Here is a 24305-nt window from a genome sequence, read left to right on the forward strand (position 1 = left end):
GAAGAACTGCACGTGTGGCTAAAACAGCCTAAAGAAAATTAACTCTGAAGTTTGAAGTTGCTCCTAAATTAATGCATCAACCTTGTTTCAAACTGATCCTGGTCTAAGCTGCAGAGTCATTTAAATAATTTAACTGACCAACAATGACACAGTTCACATCCAGGCTAAAGGCGTTTTATTTCCAGATGCATATGTTTCTTAGCTGATTGCTCCAGGCGAGCACCTTGAAATGATGCTGTCTGTCCTGTCTTGTCTCATAAATGTGGAAAACAATTATTTTTCTTAATAACTAAAAGGCAGAAATAGAAAGGTGTGGCGTGCTGCCCAGACATTTAGGAAGGTCCAGCGGAAACATGGTGGCAGCTAGCATTCCACCCGAGTGTGAGATAAAATCAGCAGGTTTGAAGGCAAATGTTTGGAATCCATCCTTGCCTTCAAACTCGCCAAGTAAAGTTTGCCGTAGCTTGGTGACACCGTTGGGAATTGGTTTTGAGTATTTTGATAAATTGACCTGGAAGCTACTGAGGAAAAAAAAGCACAATTATTTCATTAAATGACAAAAAAAAAGATCAGATTGTATGAAATGTGTTTCAAGCAGTTGTCTTGTTCATCTAGTTTAGTAACAGAACTGAGAATTCATTTTGAATAATGTAATCAATTAAGCTGGAAATTTAGATTTTTTTTTGTTTTCAAATGACTAGAATGTTGTCGGTCCCTAAGCGAGTCCTCAGAACACAGCTGGCAGCCGTCTCCCTGGCTCAGTGCTTGGCACGAGAACTCATCGCTGACCGTGGAGAGAATCAGAGAGTTTTATTGCCAGCGCTCCAGCGAACCAGAGCATAGGAACTTGACTCCACAGAACAGCCTGACCAAGGTTACACACACACATATAGACAGAACAGATACAGGCAGACCACGTGAGCAGCCATAACGGCGCTCATTTCAATAGATGAAGAGGGGATTACATGAGGAGAATTAGAGGAGGGAAAAAAAAAAGCGGAGCAGAGTTACACCCAGCAGGGAGTAGCTCTACTATGCAAAAAAACACCTCAACATGTAAGCACGAACGTCACAGTTCACAACAAGAGACCCGGTAGGGAGGGGGGGCTGGGATCCTGGTTTCCTCAGCGGGAGCAGCCCGTGTGGCGCTCAGCCAACTGTATCCACAGGTGGGTGGGAGGTCATGGGAAAGCACAGAGCACATTGAGTTCCTCCATTTTGATGACCTCGCTAGGCAGAGACCACAATCTGAAGGCGGGGGGTGGGGGGTGGGGGGTAGGTCGGGTTTTCACAGCATCTGTCTGCATTCCTTCCATCGTGGGGGTTATTGCACGCAACTCGAAGGCTGCTATGGTGTCAGATTGGATAACAGGACTTTGTTTGGGTCAGGCAGAGATAATTTTCCTCTCTGCCTTGAAGTCTGTATTGATCATTCAAGTCCTCCAGTGAAGCCAATTTAGGTATTAAACATCTCCACACCGTCCAGTGACCCTCTCCGTGATGACATCCATTTTGCGCACTAATACCGGCAACGCAGCAAGGACATTGTCCAGCTTACGGTTCACCTCGAGTAACGTCCCAGTCTGTGAGGCATCCGCCCGGGCGGTGCTTGCCATGGGTGCGGGTCGCACTCCAATCGCTCCCGACTTCCCAAATTTCCAGAAAACCAGATATCCTCCCATTCCAATCAGAAGAAATCCAGTGATCATCAAGCCAAATATCCACACATCTTCGACGTCCTCAATGGACAGCTGAGAGAGACAAACGATCCTCCAGACCTTACAGGAATCGAGCGCATATCCCGCTGCATGTGTCCCGTGAGGACAAGCGTGAGCCCCCTCCTCCGTTCTCATCGAAAAGATCTTATCAATCGCGTTGACTGACCAATTAATTAAATCAATTTCTAAAAAAAATAGGGAATCCCAGAAGAACTGCAGAGAAGCGCTCTGTAGGCAGACGGAACAAAGAGCCTTGGGAAAAAAGATAAGGGAGCAAAAAGGGAAGCGACTTTATATGAGTGCCAGAAGGAAAGGAACCATTGATGCACGTTTCTGAACCATGGAGTGAATGTGTCGAATATCCAACATCAAATCCAACGACCTGTAAATGTTGCTATAATAACACCTCTCATCTTTTGTGCTTCTGCACAGTTGCTGCATCAGTCATCCTTCTTGTTTCTTTCTCACATCAACAGACCCCCAAACAAAAAACCTTTCTGGCAGAAGTTTCTCATCCTGTAAAACAGTAAAATATGAGCTTTAAGCAGAAAGGAAGTTACACTGCCACACACGTAAGAGACGCTGCTATGGTCACCTCAGAACTAAAGGGATGTCTGAGTTAATTAATTAGAAATGAGTAATTTTACAATGTTCATCAGCAGGCTTCATACAGACACTGAACTGTCACTGACAAGTCAGGGTCCTCGGTGCTGACCCGTTGTGGTTTAGGATGTGTTTTGTTTCAGTCTGAAAACAGAGCTTTAGAAAAACACCTGAAATTTCCTGCATGAATCATAAATGCAAACACAAACAAAGAAACAATTTAACTCAAATAGATAACACCAGCACATTCAGCAGAAGCACTTTGACAAAGACCCTGAGCCCAGCAGGTAGTGGCCAATGTTAATGGAAACATGTGCATGTGTGTGTGTGTGATGTGTGTGATAACCTGGGAGACAGGGACTAACACACAAACGCCACATGCCTGCAGCAGTGCTGTTTTTTAACAGACTGTCGGGACCAAGCAGGAGATGATTTGTCTGATTTGTGCAGAGATGCAGAGTTTAGCGCGTCATAAACACCAGAGCAAACCGGCTCCCAGACGGAGGAGTGTTAATGATGCTGCCTCTGCGGACAAACTCATTGGAACAACTGAAGAATTCATGACTAGTTTGTAAAACCGGATTGACGGAGGAAGCCTGACTCTTTCAGAGCTGCTCTTTTGTTCATTGCTTAATCAAATGCTTCCAACCAAAGGCCCAGCAGCGCTCATCAGAAGGGCACCTCTTTATCACGAGACGTGCTGCTGCCTTTTTCATGACCCAACAACCGCAGGTTTGTCTAGTGTGGCGGTCTTAAAGCAAAATCAGAAATGTAAATCAAAGCTGCTGCTGACTGAAACCAGGACCACTGGACAGCCACCTCTCTGACTTTAGACGAGACATCCCCGTGGCTCAGGGTCATGGTCATCACTAATTCTGTTAAATCCGTTCACATTTGAGGTTTCTCAAAGACTTTTGCAGAAAACAACTAAAACAAAATTCCGTTACATTAATGAAGAAGATTCAACTGTAGCTCAACAAATGTTTTTTGTAATGTCAACACACTGACGTTCTCATGTGTTTGATTATTAGATCCCACCATACAATCATGGCTTATTTGTGCTTTTACATCTGAGCATAGCAGAATTAGCTTAAAGAACAGCATGTTTCTGGTTTTAAGCCACGCCCCCTACATGTAAACAAATGGGACGTTCACCAGAGTCCTCAGACAAATCAGATGACTTGTCAGACCTGTTTCCACTATCCAAACATGGAAGTAATTTACTGGACCTTCGTGTTCTGTATGTCTCCATTTCACCGGACCATTTTCCTTTTCAGGAACCAGCAGAGAAGCTGGACTGGGGTTTGCACTCAGAACGGTCGGTAGAGTGGATGGGCGGGACTTATGGTGTACTCATGCTGATTGGTTGAAACCCAGTAGGGATGTCGGCAGACATCACTGACTGACCAGCATTTGTAAAATTGGAGGAGTTTCTGGTGAAGCAGCATTCACGCGGTTTTAGAACATCAAACACCAAAATCGTGGCAGAAATCCTCCCACGTGAAATAAAAGAGTAAATAAGTTATGATGCCAGCATACAGATCTTGAGAGTATACTTTTAGAAATCTGTTACATAATCTCTTGTAGCAGGGACAGTCAATAAATGTGAGGAGATTTTATATAAAACGGTGTAAAACCTCACATGAATCAACGGGTCACCGAGTTGCAAAGGCCCAGAGTGGAGCCGGACTGCAGAGACTCTGTCAATTTTAATCCTCGGCAGACAGAATTTAGAGCAAAGGGACATTCTCGCCTGAGGCTCTCCGCCCGAGTTTCGGTTGCAAAGTGTCAGATGTTTGAGATAAACCGTGGAGCGAAGCTAAACGGGACTTGAATGTATTCTGAAGTCTGGTGTTCGTGAGGACGATTCGTCAGGATGCCTCCTTATATTATCCTCAAGCTGAAGGAGTCGTCAAGGACAAAATAACTCCTCCTTTGCTCCAACATGAAAAGTAGCAGAAACGGAAACATCTGCATGAGTTTAACATTCTCATAAAGCACCGAATGTGTGTGTGTGAAAAGTTTCTAATTTATCTGAAACACAAACATGAAGCAGCAGAAAACAGGTGTTGATCAGGAGCAGAACACTCACATAGAAGGGAGGCTCTGGGCTCCCCCCAGGTGTGTTGAGCCGAGCTCCCCCTAGGTGTGTCGACCTCCCCCGACCTGCCCTGTAATTTGAACCCTGAGCAAAACTCCTATTTGTGGTTAGACTTTTAAAGGCGTGTAAATAAGCATAACAGGGAGCTCAACTAGAAATGAAAGTGACAGCAATAGGGATGTGTGGCCGCTCCCTGGTCGCATCAAACAGAAAAGCTCAGAACTTTTTCTGAACCAGTCCAGCACCCATCTGCCACCAGCACCTGGACAAAAAGACCTCTCTTTCCCCCTAAAGGATGACTTAGCAAGTGACTCCTCATCAGTATGATGCACGTTGAGTCGTCACTTAGGACATAATCCAAGCGTGGAGTGAATGGCCATAAGCTTTATGATCCAACAGATTTCTTTTCTTTGCTCTTGCAGTTTAACCACATTTGATTTGAATAAATGAAGCACAGAACTGCTGGACCCATTTCTAAAGCCTTGAGTAAACGACAGGTTAAAATCACAGCAGAAGGGAACTTTTATATCACTGTTCCATTCATTAGATTCAGTAATTTAATAGTGAAATTTTATTTTATTTTATTTTATCTGCCACCTGCTGAAAACAGTAAACTAGATCAGCTTCAGTCCCTCAAGTCATCGTTTTCCTTCTGCAGCAGCACTGACTCGTGGGAGCAGTCGCCCTGCTGTAGCAGCTAGCATGCTGCCATGCTAACACTAGTGGAGAACCTATTCACATTTTTTCCATTCCACATTTTATTTTCTTAAACAACACTTCCAGAAAGTTTTCACCAGATGTTGGACTAAAACCGATTATCGTTTGCAGTCAACTTGATTCAAGATGGCCGCCACGGCTAACTGACATTAGCATAGAAAAATGGCGGTGTGAGGTCTGTAGCCCCCTAAATAAAGGTACTAAATCAAATGATTAAATAGCATACCTCAACACTTCCATGAAGAACCACTCACTATAATAAACATTATCTTATAATGGTGACACGTTTTAACCACAGCTTAAACTGGTTTTAGCATGAATGAATGTGCAGCGCCCAGGTGGGTTAAGTGGTAAAAAAAGTTTCAGCTCAGCAAGTAACTGATTGTTTTTATTCATGAATTATTGAGTGTTTTAAGAAGACAAATCACACATATCTGTTATTTACTTCATAATTTACTTTGAACATATGCATCTGCAAACTTCACATTTACCATGAAGACCAGTAAGACGGGTGTAAACCTGTTGTAAACGAAAACCAGTTATTCACAGCGTTCATGCACACTTTAGAGGCTGTAGGGGAGTAAGGGCTGAAAATCTGCTTTTACCTCATGCAGGTTGGTGTTGGGAATCTTCATCTTTTCCTCTAGAGGGTTGTTGGAGTTGGTTGTGTAGTTCTTTAAGCTACGACTCTCCTTCAGTTGGGCCTGGAGCTTCTCCCTGCGCCTTCTACAGGGAGAACAAGAAACATGTTCATTTAAATGAGTTTATTCAGAATTGTTTGTTGGTTTTGATACAGTGTGTGATACGGTGTGCCTTTGTTTACAAGTTTTAAATGAGTGTGGGTTACGGGGGAGGACATATTTTTACTTAGGAATAAATAACCAAGACGCTACGGCGTAATTATTGTTAGTTTACTAGATTATTTAAATAAATGTGAGCCAAAAGGGATGTAGCACACTCACTGATGTCCCCTCCAAAAAGACAAAACTAAATCCAAAGTATCAAAAGGTTAAATGTGTCAAGTAACATTGACACTTTTTTCTCTCCAAAAAGTCAGTGTGACCAATCCCTGTCTGGTTAGTGTGGGGTCAGAAAAAAGCAGACGTATGCTGAGCCACTTGAGGTTAGCTGAAGCTGACATTTCGTTAACCACTACCATCTCTCTCTCTGTTACTGTGTATAGCCAACTCTAGACAAGCATCCTGCCACTGAGAACAGGTCACAGAAATGAGCCCTTGTTTGGTGAAGTCCTTCATATTCTGTCACATAATGAGTCCATTCTCATATTTGTTCCAACACTAAATGTACTGTACTCTGGTGGTCGTTTTTATGCCTACGCAGTACAAAGAACACATTAATATGAGTTGATCACACTTGCTGAAGTTTCTGATTTGCATCCTTTACATGTTGTGACAAGCTATGGCACCAAAGAAGTACACGTGGCCTCAAGATCCAACATTTTGTACCCTACTTGATGAATTTATTGCATTGTAAATGCATGTAACCATTGAAGTGCAACTGAAAAAAACAAGTGAATTTAGAAGATGACAAAACGAGGATTTTTTTGTCATTTTCACTTTAAATGATTTTAGTCCTGTGTTTTTATACATGTTCACAGTATGTTATAAAATAGTTTGTTATACTGGCAGCATGCATGGGTTTTAATGTGTTTTTTTGAACTTAAAAGAAAAAGTGTATTTTGTTAGCTTTACTTTGAAGTAAAAAATGTTGACTGATGAATTAGTTTCTGGTGATATGAAATTTAGTAATGACATTTTGCCAGTATAATACAGCTGCTACTAATTATATCACTGTAACCTATTACATTTAATAAAATTATTTCTAACTTTCTCAAATGGAAATGTGGACTTTTTGTTTGACCTAATCTATAAAATCACAATTTGTACATTTTTGTGTCAAAATAACACATTTTAATGCATATTTGTGTTTACTTGAGTGACACAATAGTAGTGTCAAATGGACAAAAACATTAGTTGTGTCATTAATGACACAACATGTGTTGTCTCTGAGCTGATTCAGCACATGTGTTAAAATTTAACACATCATGTGTTGTTTTTAACATCTGTTTTAAGAGTGCGTGTACTTGTTTTGTCTTTTAACATTTTATTTTTTCCAAAATCAGCCCCAGAGCAGCAGAAAGACGCCCAACTCTCATCCATCCTGTTAAATTTGTACATTGAAGGTGATCTTCGGTGCTAAATCTCACATGAAGCACACAGAGGAAATAAAGTCAAGAGTCTCCCACTCAGACTTGTTGCAATGCACCTTTTAGTTTCTGCACGGCAACGATTCGTTTCAGGATGAACCCTTCCTCCCTGTTCCTGTCTGCTGCTGTTTACTCTCCCTGCTGATGTGCTTCTTCATGACTTCCTGTTAATTTTCCATCATGGCCACCACACAGACAGTATAAATTTGAAAATGTCACCTCTGATTAAAACTTTTAACTTGGTGTTTTCTCGCCAGTGGAAAAAACCCTGAGCTCTGGAGGCAAACAGCTTCTTTTTGCAGCTTGAATGTGTGATTTTGAGGTAAAACAGCGTTCGCTTTGACCCTTGCATTGATTTTTCAAATAATCTTTACAGCCCAGTTGTAAAGATTGAAATTGAGTTAACCCAGAGTTTCTGGGTTAACTCTGTCTAGTGTTGGAAAGTATTTGCTATCTCAGAAGCCTTTGACCCTTCTTTCTTTTCCTTTTAAATGCCACATCGATTCTTTTTGGGCAATAAACTGAGATGTGAAAGTCTGCTTCTGGGAAGCACATGCACGGAGCTGGTCATGGTTTTAATCACAACGTAGGAAACATGGAGGCTACAACAATAAACTACATCATTAAAAACATTTCTGTAATTTCCTGTGAAAATTTGTAAAAGTTCAAAGTTCTCTATCTGCTAATCATGTCCCAATTATTTAAATAATCTTTTAAAGTCTAAAATTCAAGTTAACTTGATGCAGCTTGACTCAGTTTAGTGACTTTTGTTAAGAACTAATGAGGATTTCCAGAAGCACTGAAGCACTTGTGTTGCCGTTCTTTATGTAATTCTGTCACAATTTTAGCCTAACAACAAATATATTTCAAAGTAAAGTAGAATAAAGCACTCTGGGCATCATCCACTCACCAGTTGGTGCTCTACAGCTGATGGATAGCCAAGAACGCAGCAGGGGGCTTCGTCAGAGTGAAGACACATATGGTGTTGAAACGCCCGTTTCTTGTTTTTGCATCCAATAATATGTTTACTCACCTGAGTCCTCCAAATCCCTGCCTTATGTTTCAAAGTCCGGTAATCAACACATTAAAATGTACATTTCATTAGAATAAGGCCTGCAGTATGCTGAACTTTGTTGTCACCGCTGGCAGCAAAACACATTACTTTTTCCATAAAAGGACGTTTGGTGAGGCAGGTGAGAAAGCCTCGTTCCTTTATGAGCTCTACGACTTTACATGACTGAACTGGTGTTATGATGTCTTTGGGAGATTTTCCCACAGAACTTTTTAGCTAATATTTTATGATGTCTAATGTTTTAGATCTTTAGCTGCTTCCAGCAAACGCAGACGACATGAAAACGTAGACGTTTTGGTCATGTTCCAGCGATGCGTCTCTCACAGCTGTAGGTCTGATGCGCCATGATGGCCGCTCTCGTGGTCTGCTTGTATCTGTTTTGTTCTACATGTGTTGTGTGTGTAACCTTGGTCAGGCTGTACTGCGGAGACACACCTCTATGCTTCAGGACTCTGGAGCATTGAGTTGATTCTGATTCACATTTTCTCTCAAATGTCCTCGGATGGCAAAGTGTGGACACCGATGCTAACATAAGCCGTTTCTACTGTCCATTTGCCACAATGCAGTGGCGGCATCTGGGGGCCTTATGTTGTTTATGTGGTCAGACCGTTGCGGTAAGGAGGCACAATCGTGTCCTTTTTTACAAAAGATTACGCAATGTCGGCCTGAAAGGTTTTTGGGTTGGTCTCTGTGCTGCAGCGGACTTCCGTTTATCTTGGACACAACTAGCTTTTTATTGCGATTGAAGCCACGCTAATTAAGTGTATTTAACAAGCCGCTCCTAAAGGTGTCTGTCCTCCACAGTCCCTGTGCAATCTCTGGTGATCTGAGCTCCAGCTCTAACAGAGAGAAGCTCCTGGGGCGTTGCATCGCCTCAGTTTGCCGTCTCAGCTGTTTTTGTTTACAAAACAAAACTCACGGCCCGTGTTTACTTTAATTTTCAATATAGTTGTCGGCCGGAGCTCGGCATTAGCTCTCCATGTCATCATGACACCTCTGTCTGTTGCGCCAAGGTGCAATCACCATTTCTAACACGGACAATCACCGCAATATTACTACTGAGTGAGGCAGAACGAATGCAGCAACATTCGTGCAACGCCATGCCGGCATGGCACGTTTATAAGACAGACCGATGTGGTAATATTTCGCTCATTTGTCGGCATGTTGTGTCTTGTAAACAAGGCTTTAGACTTCAGTTATATTTTACCTCACAAAGCTGGTAAATAAAGGGGATTTTAACTCGTCATGCCTCAGACATAATGCATTCGGTGTGTTTCCACCACCAGAACCTTAGGGTGAATTTTTAGGAACTTCTCAACAGACGCGTGTCTCCACTGGACTGGGCTGACCAACCTGCTGTTTTCTGGCCCAGTTGGAGTGACTTAGCAGAACCTTTGGTAACTCACGCTGATTGGTTGTAAATAGGAAGTGGCTCCAGCAGATGCTGTTCAAAACAACAACAGCAGCAGTAAAATTAGAAGAGTTGCTGGTGAAGCAGAATGGAAGCTAAAGAAAATAAGCACCAATCTCACTGCTTCACAAATGCTGTTGCTAAACTCCCAACACCGGAAAACATGACCCATAGAGCGCTGTAAAAAACTGACCTTTATCTGGACATTGAACTTCAACAGAATACATGGTTTCAATGTTATTAATGTTACTGTGGGCACTTTTTGGTGCTGATCAGTGACAGTCAAAGCAGTCGCGATATGCTGATGTCTGTGCAAAGTCCTGAAAGGGCTGAATTTGAATGGAGACACAACAGCTGAGAGGACGGGGACATCTCTCGCTCAAATTCTCCCTCCCAGAATTGTCCCTGAAGTTTCGGCAATGAAAACGCAGCTATTAAAGAGACAACAGATCAGGATTCATTTCAAAATGACTTAAAGTTTCTACACAGCAGCTGGTTGGGCCGAGTTCTTGTCTACCTCCCAAGCATCTCGTGAATTTGCTGCTATGGAGGGAGACACGGTTACCGTGGTGACCCAAATTAGCCACTGGCAGCAGCTTTACATTTCTTTTGATCTTGGTTGTCTCAACACTTGTTATATCCTTTGTACATGAGAACGTAGAACTTGAGTTTCAGCTCTAACGATCACAGAGTAGAAGTTTGGGCGGTTTAGCTGCATTTGTGCCCTAAACATCTGTCAAAGGTCAACTGGTTTGTGAAATGGGCAGGATCAGGGATCTGATGCTTCATTCTGATACACCAGCATTACCGCCCAACAATCTGATCAGTTTGACCCTGATTTTGCACAAACACGAAGCTGACCTCGTGAAAAGGAGTCAAGAGATAATCATGTTCAAAGATGTGAAATAATTAGAGCTTGTGGTGAAGAAGGGTGTAATCTGATTACTTCTGTTGGGCAGAAAAATGCAGCTCTGGTTTGTTGCTCTGACCGGTGCCATGCTCATAATTATTACCAGACTAGCTGCCCAGGCTTGTACAATTAGAGCATCCTGGAGGAAAATGCACCAACCCTTGTATCACGACTTCATTATGTTGTGCCAGAGGTATGCTCATTATCAGATCGAGTGGATAAAGCCTTTACAGTTCCTGCTCAGAGACCTTCTGCTGCGTGACAGTGGTGTAATGAAGTGTTTTCATACAGCCTCATGGTAAACTCCTGCTTCGCACCTCTGTGTACGTTAATTATATTTCCTTAGAAGTCATGGCTCTTTTGGAAACAGCTGTACCTGATAGTGGAGGTCACAGTTATCGTTCTAAACCCTCATCGTGGCGGAGCCTTGCTCTTTATGACATTCTGTTTTGAAGCCAACACCAATACTCGTGTGTTTAAATCATCACAATGCAGTCCATTTAATAAGATCGCAGCACAGAACTAAAGTTATTGGAACTAAGTTGATGCCCATTTTATAACCGTCTGATCTCCCGCTGCTTGAAGCGTCACTTCAGCAGAGAAATCTGCAACGAAAGCCATTTTCTACTTTGCAAGAAATGTAATTTCACAAGTCATGTTGCCCCTAATAAATGGAAAACAGCTATCATTTGATCCCAGTTGTTAAATAGAGTTAATTATGCCTCTTATCACACAATTTAATCTAATCAGAGAGGGATATTAAAGGATGGAGATGGAGAGATGCGGTGCAAGTCCTCAGGCAAGCAGGACTGCTATGAAAAGCCTCTTGTATGTATGTCTATAAAAAACGTCTCCCCAAAATTAAAGGAGTTAGCTGCACAAAGTCAATATTACATCCATTCTGGATTATAATTCATTTAAAATTATTTTATGGTACTTTGAATAAAATATCGCACCAGAAACTTTGTCACTGCTTCCTAACTCTGCCCGTCTGAGAGCTTAAGACATTCAGGAACAGTCAATCAATCAATCAATCAATCAATCAAATTTTATTTCTAAAGCGCTTTTCAAACAAAGTGTGATTCAAAGTGCTTTACAAAATGACCCCAGATTCCCATAACAGGTTAAAAACATTTACAAGCATATGCAAGCACACGCACACGCACACACAGACTCACACACACACACGCACACACACAAGTAAAAATTATATTAGGCTGAGTCCAGATGTGCCAAGTATGGTAACGCAAGGAAACGCCATCAGAGGAGCCGTCTGCCCCGGCAGCATCAGGTCTTCCACACTAAGTCAGGGCGCCCAGTGGAGGGGGAGCATAGACCCCCACCTATAGAGCGCCCAGGAAGCTACAGTCGACCACCGCTCCCGGGGCAGAGGGCCCCCACAGAGGAAACACTGGATTAAAATGAGTAAAAATGTAATAAAAGAGCTAATATAAATGACAAAAATTTGAAAATAAGTAATAAATAAAATGATATAGACAGTAAAATAATAATTTAATAATAAAACAATGCTAAAATATAATCATATAGAACATGCAAAGCAAGTAATAAAATATAATCATGTAAAACGAGAAATAAAACTGTAGAAAATATTTAGATAAAAGCTAACCTAAAAAGATGGGTCTTGAGTCTGGACTTAAAAACATGAACATTCTCTGTGGCCCTGAGGTCCTCCGGCAGCTCGTTCCAGAGGCGAGGGCCATAACACTGGAAGGACGCCTTGCCATGAGTTTGTGTCCTGACTTTAGGGATGACCAGGAGACGCCTGCCAGAGGAGCGCAGAGGCCGCGAGGGTTCATATTGTAAAAGCAGTTCTGATAGATAAGAAGGCCCAAGACTGTTAAGACACTTAAAAACCATTAGAAGAACCATCTTGTTGTGATGCTGAGCAATCTGCTTCTCCTCTAACCTCTCAGTCACTCTTTAAAAGTTTTATTCTTCATGTTTATGGAGACCTTTGCGTAAGTAATTGTAGTTTCATCTACTGTAGAGCATTTCCTGAACAGCCAACATTCTGAGAAATAGGGGTTATCTCCTAATGACTGATGAGCTAACGGCTAGTCTGACTGGAGTTAAGACCAAAGTGTTTTGCTGCCATCAGAACACCCCTCCAGGATCAAGCTTCTGTATCTGTTTAAAGACGACAGCAGCTCACGGTGGTCCTGGCTGCACTCAGACTAGCCGTTAGCTCATCAGTCAGTAAAGTCTATTTTACTGGTAGATTAGGGCTCTTTATAACGTTTACACTGAAACACTTAAAATGACCCAGATATTCTTATCTAAGGTTGAAACTTTCTTTTCAAAACAACAGAATTTTTATTTTCTCACATATCCAGTTTGTTCATATAAAACATCACTTGTATTTTTTCCAGTGTGCAGCCGACATTTATGAGTTAAATCTACAACTTCCCAATAACAAATATAGAAAATCTACCTGTGCACATTGCATGAAAGTGAGCTAAAGTAAGCAAGAAGATGTCAGATTTTGGTTTTAAAATATTGTCGCAGAAAACTAATTGCCATAGCAGGTGACATGCATGAATTCAAGGATCATACATTTTGTGATTGTGTGTAAATGAAAACACAAATTAAAGAGGAACACGCTCCACAATGGTTCAAATGTTCCTGCAAACTAGACACAAAATAACAAAGGTTGAATAAATGTTTCTGTGTCAAACTTTGCATCATGAGTAAAAATCTGATGGGAAACATTAGAGTTGAAAGCAGTGAATCTTAAAGCAGGAGAAAATACGGCTGAGGGATCTGTCAGACGTGTGTGTAAGCTCGACATAAAAGATGAGTTAAAAGTTCAGTATAAATATATTTTTCATCAGCTGAGTCTGACCTGGTCTATTATGATTCATAGCTTTGTTTGGTTTTTGTGTGGTTGGGTAATTAAAGGTTATTAAAGGTTATTGAAGCTGTCAACAGTGTTGATGTTTGCGGGGTAACCAGAGTCTCAGGGACCTTTGTGACATCGTTTGGTAGCTTAAGAAAATGGTCATTCTGTGAAATGTACAATAAAATATGACCTTGGACAAGGGTATTACCCACAAGTCGTTGCTGCGGGAGAAAAGGCTCAAGTTCCTTTTCTGAAAATATGTATTTTCTAATGAAATTAGTTCATTTTAGGATGATTAGTTAATGCTCTGAATGTTTTAGACAAAGCAGCAATGAAGTAAAATTTATTTTAAAAATTGCTTTGTTGTTTGTTTGAAAGTTGTTGATAAAGGTTTTTAGAAAAAGTTTCACAGCGACCAGCATCCCGGCATGCGTTGCGATCGATGACGTAATGCTCCCTCTCTCAATTTGGTAATGCACACTTGTGTACTACGCACTCGAACCCTACTGCACACTTTCTCCAAGTGCACTTTGCTGAAGACTGCAGGGCGCAGTGCGAGTATTGAGATTGGGCCCATGAATTTCAAACAGGCGGAACCTTTGTCATTGCACCATTTCCGGGTATGCCGATTTCACTGACGCACACAACAAAGCAGCAATGCTCTGCTACTAAAATAGAAGATAATTGCCTTGCTTGGACTGGTGCAGCATCCAGTTTTTCATCCGGGAGCAGGGATACATTACATCATTTATGGACTCGGCGTACCGGGGGTTCTTCTGAGCGTTGGTGCGCTCCAGGCAGCTGCGTCCAGCGCACGGTCCATTCTCAATGTGGCGCATCCAAAAAACTATAATTAACACACGATCGTACATGTCTTCTCATGTTCTCTACTTTCTGTCTTATTTGTGCCTGAAGCGCTCTGCTACTGCGGAGCTCATCACCTGTGCTGCGGTGATTTCACCTCACTGACGCATCGAAACGCGCTCTCCGCTTTGCGGTCAGGAGATCCCTTTGATCTGCTCAAAAGTAACTGATGAGGTGAAAAAGTAAGAACCCAGGCAGCAGTTTTTCTGGAGAGTTTAGAGGAGATGCAGGAAGAAGAGAGACAGACAGGACAGGAAAATAGTTCAATAAAAACAAGAAAACAAAACAAAGTGTTGAAAATAGATTTATCTCCACTACACATTCTTACCTGTATAAAACAATAAGTTATACACATGTAATATTTATACATCTGATACAATTCAGATCACCTTCATAACTCAGTCACACACCCAGGGCCGTTTCAAGGCATTTTGGGGGCCAAGGCAAAACAGCGACAACGACAAAAGAATGTGTGCATAATCTTGTTCACGCATGCCACAACGAACGCACTCACTTTAACGTTCGTCAGGCAAAATACGAATGAGTTCAGTTCATGTTCACAAAAAAAACAAAAAAATGAATGAGCACGTTTGGTCCCAATACTGCATATTTGTTACAAGACCACCAATTTTTTAACTGGGCATCATTTAAATTATTTTTCCACCATATTTCTATGGATGTTCCCAGAGTTTAACGGTAAAAACTACACAATGTCTCTTTAAATAAACCCCCAGTCCAACTCGGAAACTTGCTGATATACTTCATTTGATTCAGAAAATCTTAATTATAACAAACCTTTTAAACAAATACAAGATTTGATGACATTGACAGTTGTTGGAAAACGTGGATTTGTCTGATTATTCGTGGTGCTTAACGTTCACAAACTGCAGACGTTGGTGGACTAAATGAAATCCCAACACTACAGTAGGAGCTCTGAACCCAGATGTACAAAGGAAAGATAATTAGTAAATCTTTAAAAACACACTACAGATAAAGAAGACGGACAACAGAACAAAGTGAAGAAGGATGTCTTATTCAGCCAAATTCCAGTCTGGATCGTTCCCTCTCTGTGCGAGGAACCCTTTGACTTCATCGTTATTCAGGTTACCCGGATCTGCTCGAACACTTCCACCGTCCTGCAGATCAGCGCACATCTTCTCAACTGAACAAGCAAGTTCCCCGACTCAATTATGGATTCAATGAAAGCGCCTGTCCATCATGTCTTGATCCGATTATCTTGTTGTCAGGCTGCTCACTCACTCACATCCTTATATTACAGTGGGAAGCCTATGGAGTTACTGCACCATCTATCACAGCCTGCTGTACCCTGAGTGACAGACAGCTGCTACATACCAGATGTTTCACCCATCTTTTCAGATTCTCACACAGAAATATACATGAGATGATCCATACAGTAATTACCTCTCAGACGTTTCAAACTGGCCACTGAAGAAAAATCAAACATTCAGAGGAGGCTAAAAATGGAGGCAGAGCTGGAGCCACGTGGGCTGACCTTAAGGTGGAGATGTGTGTGCACATAATGAGCCTCACAACTACCCAGAGACGGATTTAGTCTTAGATGTCTGACACCTCCTAAAGTCTCAACTTGTGTCACAGACTTCCACCGTGTTAACGTTCTCTTACACAAACACCTCCATGCTTCATCATACAGGAGATGTGCCAAGGTCAGCTCTGAATATCGTGCACAAAGGTGTTTTTAATTGTTGAAACCAAAGTTAACCTCAGATAAGCAGTCACCAAGTGAATAATAACACTTTCCTGAACTACAAGCCGAATAAGGGTCTGCTTTATGCTCATTTTTACATGTGTACTGTGTTTTCCTGTAGGCGATGTGACACACTAAAGAGACCCATCACTTCCTGTTTTGATGAGAAGAATCTGAGCTCAGATACATGGTGGTTAGTGAGACTTTGTGCACCCAGATACAGAAAAGAAGAGAGAGACTGGTTTTCTGAAAGAGGACAAAATGCATTCAGCTTGATGTATAATTTCAATGTTTGTGGGAGTAATTTGTTTGTTTGCAGCTCAGGAGTTAGAGCTCATGACATCATCACGCTCTGATGCAAAGTTTCCTTCTAAAACATCTCAAAAACCATAAGATGGATCAAACACGCCGGTTCAGTGCCAGCTTTCTGACGTTTTTACAGCAATCTGCCTCACCCCAAAATTCCACTACAGTGATCCCTCGTTTATCGCGGTAGATGTGTTCCAGACCTGGCCGCAATAGGTGAAAATCCGCGAAGTAGGGACTCCCAGCATGCCCCTCGCGGGGATTCCCTCCACGTCGCATCTACGTCACAAACCGCGGCTATAAACGGAAGTCGCCTTTCCAGCTCACCACTCAGTCATCGTTTCTTCAGATTCATGATCAGAGTTTCCAACCTACCGATCAATCCAACGAACTATCAGCTCATAGTAAGTTATCTTACTTACTTCTGGAAAGCCCGGCATTTCCGTGTCACTTCGTTGACGCTCGAACGCTCAGGAGTTTCCTAGATTAATCGTGAGCCGGCGTTTCACCGACGCTCTCACTTCTGCATCTGTGAAACCACGCTCCCTACAAGCTCAACTCCCGAATCCAGCCGACCAGTCTGACATACAGTACTATATTGAATTATCATATGATCACATTCTCTTTTTGTGGGTAAAACTCAAGAAAAACAAATTTTTTACTTGGTTTTTTAATAGTTTTATTACAAAAAGTGCATTTTATGATGAAATTGATGAAAATAAACAGGAATTTCTTGACATTTCGCATAGAAAAATACCGCAAATCAGCGAATTTCCCTTGAGTAAGGCTCCAAAAAAATCCGCGAAGTCGTGAATCCGCGATAAACGAACTGCGAAGTAGCGAGGGATCACTGTATCTCCGCTCCACTCCGCCCCTGCTTTCCGCTGCCGCTCGCTTCCGAACTCAAATTATACTGTACCCGCTCTACAACGGCTCCGCTCCGGTGCGAGATCTTGCGATACAGTCCGAGCAATAAACGCGGAAGTTAGATCCAAACACCCGTTGTGTGGGAGAAGCATCCAAATGAACTGTTTAATCTGCCCATCATTTGTGTTGAGAGATCAGCAGTGTTTGGATCAACAAAGGGCGACTACTTTGATAGTGGAAACTGTATTTATGGCTTACTTTTGTGCATTTAAAGTTCAACCGCCATTGATAGTTGTTAAAAGTTGTTAAACCTGTGCTTATGAAACAAGAAACGCTTTTTGTTTATCGATTTATTGTGAAATAACGGAAGTTGTGCTTGCTCCCTTTCCTGTTGGGCGGTTGTGATTTCTGTCCATTGACTGCGGAGGTGCTCCGGCGTCCGGCAAAAATAGAATCGATCATATTTTTGCCGGATGGTGGAACGGCGGGCGGCGCACTGCACCACACGGCCGCAGTAGTGGAACAGCTCTGATTGACTACAACAGGACCGTTTTTGCTGCGGAGTTCGTGCCGGAGCGGAGCGGAGGTAGTGGAATTTTGGGGTAAGCCAGGGTTCGGCAACCCATGGCTCTTTCTTTCTTTATTTACTTCAAATGTATTCATTTTACTGCATTCATTTTTTCTTTGTATGCTAATTCTGACTGAAAGATTGTCATCTTTTAAAACCTAAACAAAAATGATAAAGACCTGAAATGACAGGTCATCTGCCGGTGTGTAATCAGATGTCTCTATAGGAGCTTTCTGAGCTGAAGAGGACATGAGATTCTGGACTTTTCTTCAGACAGGCTCATGGATGCGTCGCAGCGTTGGAGACAGGAACAAACGCTATTCAGCCAAAGTTTCTGAATCGGGGAGCATTTTCTAAGTGACAAGTCTCTGAGAGACAGGGTTTGAAAACCCTGCTTCAGTGAGAGGAGTCTTCCCGCATGCGCTCTGGTTTTGCTGCTGCAGGTGACCGACGCACTCCAAGCCCCTCTCCACATCTTCAGCTCGCTGTCCACCTTATGCGGGCGCTGACAGCGAGCTGCGCTGAGCACAATGTCCAATAATGCTCAGATGTTCTGATGGGAATCTTTTCTTGATTGATGTAGCTACCTCCGTGATGTGCATAATGATTAAAATGTCAGCGCATCTGCAGCCTTGAGGTTTCTCCGTCAAAATAAACGATGAAAAACGGGAAATATCCGGTCAGTGCGAACCCTGTCTGTTTTGCTCTTGTGACAGTGTTAGCGTCCTGTCACCGTGTCCCGATTGATCATGCACCCTGGCTACTTGGCCAAGGGGATGTCCCTTTGGCTGACTGGTTAGTGCGTATGACTCTCACCTGGGAGTCTGGGGATCGAATCCCGCCCGAGCCCTCGTTTCTCCAACTTGCCACACCTTCCTTTGAAGATCGTTGCAAAGAGAAACAAACTTGTTTAACACCAGAGCCATGTGCACTGCGTCATTATTTCCATCACCGTAAATGAGGCAAAACATGAATTTAGATCCTTTTCAACATTGTTTAATGTAAAGTTTCATTCAGTACAATATTTAATTACAACACTCCAATGAAACCGAGCCTGGACTTGTATTCTGAACAGTTTAAACACGTTTTAAAAGGAGACGTGTGATGCGTCAAACAGCTGCCCCTGCTCAGACCCTGTAGGCCCACAACGCATCGGCTCCCGGTGTTAACTTTACTGTGGGAAACGGGTAACTATGGCTCTTTGATTGGAAAAGGTTGCCGACCCCTGGCCTAGCCTATTCATTCCTTAAATAATGAATAACTAGTGTCCCGCCCCCTACTTCGGCGGTTGTCCTCCTGTTACCTAGCAACGGCTACCGCCCTAAGCTGCAGAAATGGAGCTCGCACATGTTTTAAACGTTTTCCTTGTTTTGTTGCTGTTTGAAGAGTTACAGCAGACGCACTGCCGGTGTTCTGAGAAACTCAGGGAAAAGAAGAACGGAATTCCTGACCGCATTCTGAGCACTTTTTGAACTTGGACAGTCTTCACCTCGGCGCTGTGACGTCTCATAGGCACGCAACGCCTAAATTCTGACCACTGAGCCACCAGCCAGCGTCTGCGTGCCGACTCATACCGCTGATGCTGCTGTGCGAAATCACGCATGCGCACACGCGTGATTACGTCACAAAGGAAGCTCTATTGTCAGGCTCTGGCACGTTCAAACTCATTCACTTTAGGATTCCCAAGAGAGAAAGACGCATTTCTGACCGTCCACACAGTGTTGAGTTACAGTGTTTTATTATTTCAATAAACAATCGCCATCTGTTGAAAATGAGCAGTGAGGAACACGAACAGCACTTCAAAAAGACCCCTGTTCACAAGGGTGAAACTAGCCCACCCACAAACACCAGGTTACGGCTCCCAAACAAGCAGCAGAGTTTAGAAACTCGGTTGCTTGAGGGCAAAGTTTCCGATTACTTGAACAGCGCCTTTCAACGACAAAACTACGAGCAGAAACTTAGCCAACTGCAAAAGGAGCTGCAGGAGTCCAAAGACAGAGAGAAAACACTTCAATCTCAGCTTCATGTGCCAAGGAAGAAACTCAGTCTAGCGGTGAATTTACTGCTGCATTCAAAAGGCAGGGGGAACTTCTTAGAATCGCAGCTCCGTGAGTCAGAGAAAAAACGGAGTATACTTTTGAAGACACTGCAGGATTCAAGACGTAACGGGGACTCCTTAAAATCTCAGCTGCTTGAGTCAGAGCAGAAACTCAGTCAAACGGCAGAGAAACTGCAGGATTCAAAAGGCATGGGGAACACCTTACAATCCCAGTTACGTGAGTCTGAGCAGAAACACCAGTCGGTTCTGACGCAGGTTCAGGAATCTTTTATTGTAACTGGCAAAATTCAAGCTGGATTTGAAGGTCTTAAAAACAGGAAACGTAAGAAGATAAATGAGGGTCCCTGCACACTGCGGCAACAGCACCTGCCTCTCAGGTAGAAAATGTCTTCGACCTGACTGAGGAACGTCCCAGAAAATGTTTCAAATCCAACTTAGGTGAGACCGAACAGGACCGGCCAAACGTGGCAACTGAATACGACAGTCAGATGCTAGAGGAGGCTGAAGGCATGGATTTTACAGAGGCTAGATCTGTTTCCCAGCGAAAAACCAGCTATTCAGCTAAACAAAGCTGAGGTCTCTACAAACTCAGAGACCAAATACCTGGAAAAGCTGCTGTGAAAGCACAGAGGCCAACGCAGAATCCAAGGAAAAGAAAACCAGAACATAATTCAGAAAGTGTTTCTGTTATAAACAAGGGGCTGAAGGCGGAACCAGCAAAACAACAGAGACCTACCCCCAAAATGAAAAGTTATAGGAAGAAACATGAGAGAGGAGGTGACACGTCGTCCGCACCTGGGGCGAAAACACCTGCCTCTTAGGCGAATTCCTTAGACTCAACGAAGGACTCTGAGCGACCCATTACACACCAGTTACAATTTGAGCCAAGGTAAGTTTATTTGAAGGGCTCCAGGAGACAACACGCTCTCAGCTAGGGTTGTCACGGTAACCGGTATAGCGGTAAACCCCGGTAAAAAAGTTGACAATAAAAATAACCGTCCAGTTTTTAATAAACTAAATTATCTCGGTGGGTTTACCGTGGCCGCGGTTTCGGCGCGGTGACCCTTACCAGCCACCGTCGCTTCAGCTGAAGTTCCCGCGGCGCGCACACGCACTTTTTAGTTTGCAACGGCACCAAAACTTTGAAGCTGAAATAATGGCCGAAGGAGGAGACGGCAGCGCCCAGGACATCCATCAGCCCTCAAAGAAGACTAAATCGGAAGTATGGGCATATTTTGGATTTCTGAAAAATGCTGAGGGACAGTTAATAGAAGACTGCTATCCCGTTTGCAGAACGTGCAGGAAACAAGTGTCTGCAAAAGGCAGCAACACTTCGAATCTAATGGCACATCTGCGTGACCATCACCCACATCTCTACAGCCAGTGCAAGGTAAGTTAACATTAGCATTTTAGCTTAAATGCATGACGTGAGGACTTTTGGCTGAGGGAGAATGCAACGAGTCACTATATACTGCAGCCGCAGCGTCCTCTGCCAGCATTTAAACCGTGTCACGGACACCCTGTTGCTGGATGAAGCATCTTATTTGTTGATGATGAAGAGAAATATACAATTAGTTCCTTGTCAATGATTTGTTTACTTATTCAATGCCATTTATACTTGGACATTTGGATTTGATTACATAGTGTAGTAGTTGTTTTAGTAATTTGTTTAAAGTGGCTATTTATTTTAAATACATATTTTTTAAGGTTGACTTGTACAGTGCTCAAGTCAAGTGTGGACTGGAGTTTTAGATTTTCATTTTGATAATGAAGAAAACAAGTATATGAGAAAACAAGTGGTGTTTCTTTGATTTGTTTACATATTGTTTATGTTTTGAATGTTTGGATTTGTATAATTTAAACCTGCACTGACTACTGTAACATGTTCCAGAAAAATAAGCTATTTGTTCCTTTACTTGTGAAAAGTTGCACTTTTGCTAAGGCTTTGTGTTATTTTAGGTTTAATAAACAATATTAAACCTTTTCAAAACTATTTCAGTTTGTGTAGAACAGGAATATCAATGCTTTCTGAACATATGCAACACCGTTTAAAAAATACCGCGATAATACCGAAAACCGTGATAATTTTGGTCACAATAACCGTGAGGTTAAATTTTCATACCGTGACAACCCTACTCTCAGCTGCCCCGGATTTATCCCAGCAACCCAACGACCCCCAGATTACAGGTGCTGGCCAGTAAATTAGAATATCATCAAAAGGTTGAAAATATTTCAGTAATTCCATTCAAAACGTGAAACTTGTACATTATATTCATGCAATGCACACAGACCAATGTATTTCCAATGTTCATTACATTTAAATTAGATATTCATAAGTGACAACTAATGAAAACTCCAAATTTGGTATCTCAAAAAATTAGAATATTCTGAAAAGGCTGAATATAGAAGACACCTGCTGCCACTCTAATCAGCTGATTTACTCAAAACACCTGCAAAGGCCTTTAAAAGGTCCCTCAGTCTTGTTTTGAAGGCACCACAATCATGGGGAAGACTTCTGACTTAACAGCTGTCCAAAAGACAATCATTGACACCTTGCACAAGGAGGGCAAGACACAAAATGTGATTGCTAAAGAAGCTGGCTGTTCGCAGAGCTCTGTGTCCAAGCACATTAACAGACAGGCGAAGGGACGGATAAAATGTGGTAGAAAAAAGTGTACAAGCTCTAGGGATAACTGCACCCTGCAGAGAATTGTGACGACAAACCCATTCAAAAATGTGGGGGAGATCCACAAAGAGTGGACTGCAGCTGGAGTCAGCGCTTCAAGAACCACCACGAGGAGACTCATGAAAGACATGGGATTCAGGTGTCGCATTCCGTGTGTCAAGCCACTCTTGAACAAGAAACAGCGCAAGAAGCGTCTCGCCTGGGCCAAGGACAAAAAGGACTGGACTGATGCTGAGTGGTCCAAAGTTATGTTTTCTGATGAAAGCAAGTTCTGCATTTCCTTTGGAAATCAAGGACCCAGAGTCTGGAGGAAGAGCGGAGAAGCACAGAATCCACGTTGCATGAGGTCCAGTGTAAAGTTTCCACCATCAGTGATGGTGTGGGGTGCCATGTCATCTGCCGGTGTTGGCCCACTCTGTTTCCTGAGGTCCAGGGTCAATGCAGCCGTCTACCAGGAAGTTTTAGAGCACTTCATGCTTCCTGCTGCTGACCAACTTTATGGGGATGCAGACTTCACCTTTCAACAGGACTTGGCACCTGCACACAGTGCCAAAACCACCAGCACCTGGTTCAAGGACCATGGTATCCCTGTCCTTGATTGGCCAGCAAACTCGCCTGACCTTAACCCCATAGAAAATCTATGGGGTATTGTGAAGCGGAGGATGCAATACGCTAGACCCAACAATGCAGAGGAGCTGAAGACGACTATCAGAGCAACCTGGGCTCTCATAACACCTGAGCAGTGCCACAGACTGATCGAGTCCATGCCACGCCGCATTACTGCAGTTATTGAGGCAAAAGGAGCCCCGACTAAGTATTGAGTGCTATACATGCACATTCTTTTCATGTTCATTCTTTTCAGTTGGCCAACATTAGAGAAACAAACATTTTTTCATTGGCCTTTAGAATATTCTAATTTTCTGAGATACCAGATTTGATGTTTTCATTGGTTGTCACCTATAAATATCAAAATTAAACGTAATAAACATCGGAAATACATTGGTCTGTGTGCATTGCATGAATATAATGTACAAGTTTCACGTTTTGAATGGAATTACTGAAATATTTTCAACCTTTTGATGATATTCTAATTTACTGGCCAGCACCTGTAGAGCTTCAACTAGTGTGGAGAATGACCAATGATTAGAAACCAGGCAGGCCAAAAACATCTGAGTGAATATAACCTGAGAAATAGTAGCCCCCAAAGTCTGAATCTAAGTCTGAATCTAAGTCTGAATCTAAGATGCACCCCCCCTCAGAACAAACACAGCCAGAGAAAAAAAAATGCGGCTGCACGTTGGAGACGATGTAGTTTCACAGGGAGGTTGCAGATTCAATCCCCAGCGAGACTTTTTCTTGTGAAGTTAGCATGTTCTCTCTCACGTCAGCGTGGGTTTACTCTGGGTGCTCCAGTTCCCCCCACAAACACGCGTCTGGCTGTGAGTGAATGAGTGAGTGAGTGAATAGGTAAAAACGTTTTTGTCACACATCAGACCCACTCAGGTGTGACCATGGCATGTGCTGTTTTCCTATGTTCCGTTTCTAGTTTCCGTTACACGTATACGTCTAACAGCGCGCTGAAGTCTCCGTTTATCTCACAGGTTTAGCTC

General features: G+C 42.7%; 1 protein-coding gene across 1 annotated transcript in view; it reads right to left on the minus strand.

Annotated features, from left to right (window-relative positions):
* LOC107376132 (pro-neuregulin-3, membrane-bound isoform) overlaps positions 1-24305 on the minus strand; it is a 679379-nt gene that overhangs the window by 20504 nt on the left and 634570 nt on the right. The window contains exon 6 of the mRNA XM_015945082.3: positions 5745-5865. Within this exon, the coding sequence (XP_015800568.3) occupies positions 5745-5865 (121 nt within the window). The remainder of the gene's footprint in view (positions 1-5744; positions 5866-24305) is intronic.

Source organism: Nothobranchius furzeri, chromosome 12 (genome assembly GCF_043380555.1).
Source record: "Nothobranchius furzeri strain GRZ-AD chromosome 12, NfurGRZ-RIMD1, whole genome shotgun sequence".
Taxonomy (NCBI): Eukaryota; Metazoa; Chordata; class Actinopteri; order Cyprinodontiformes; family Nothobranchiidae; genus Nothobranchius; species Nothobranchius furzeri.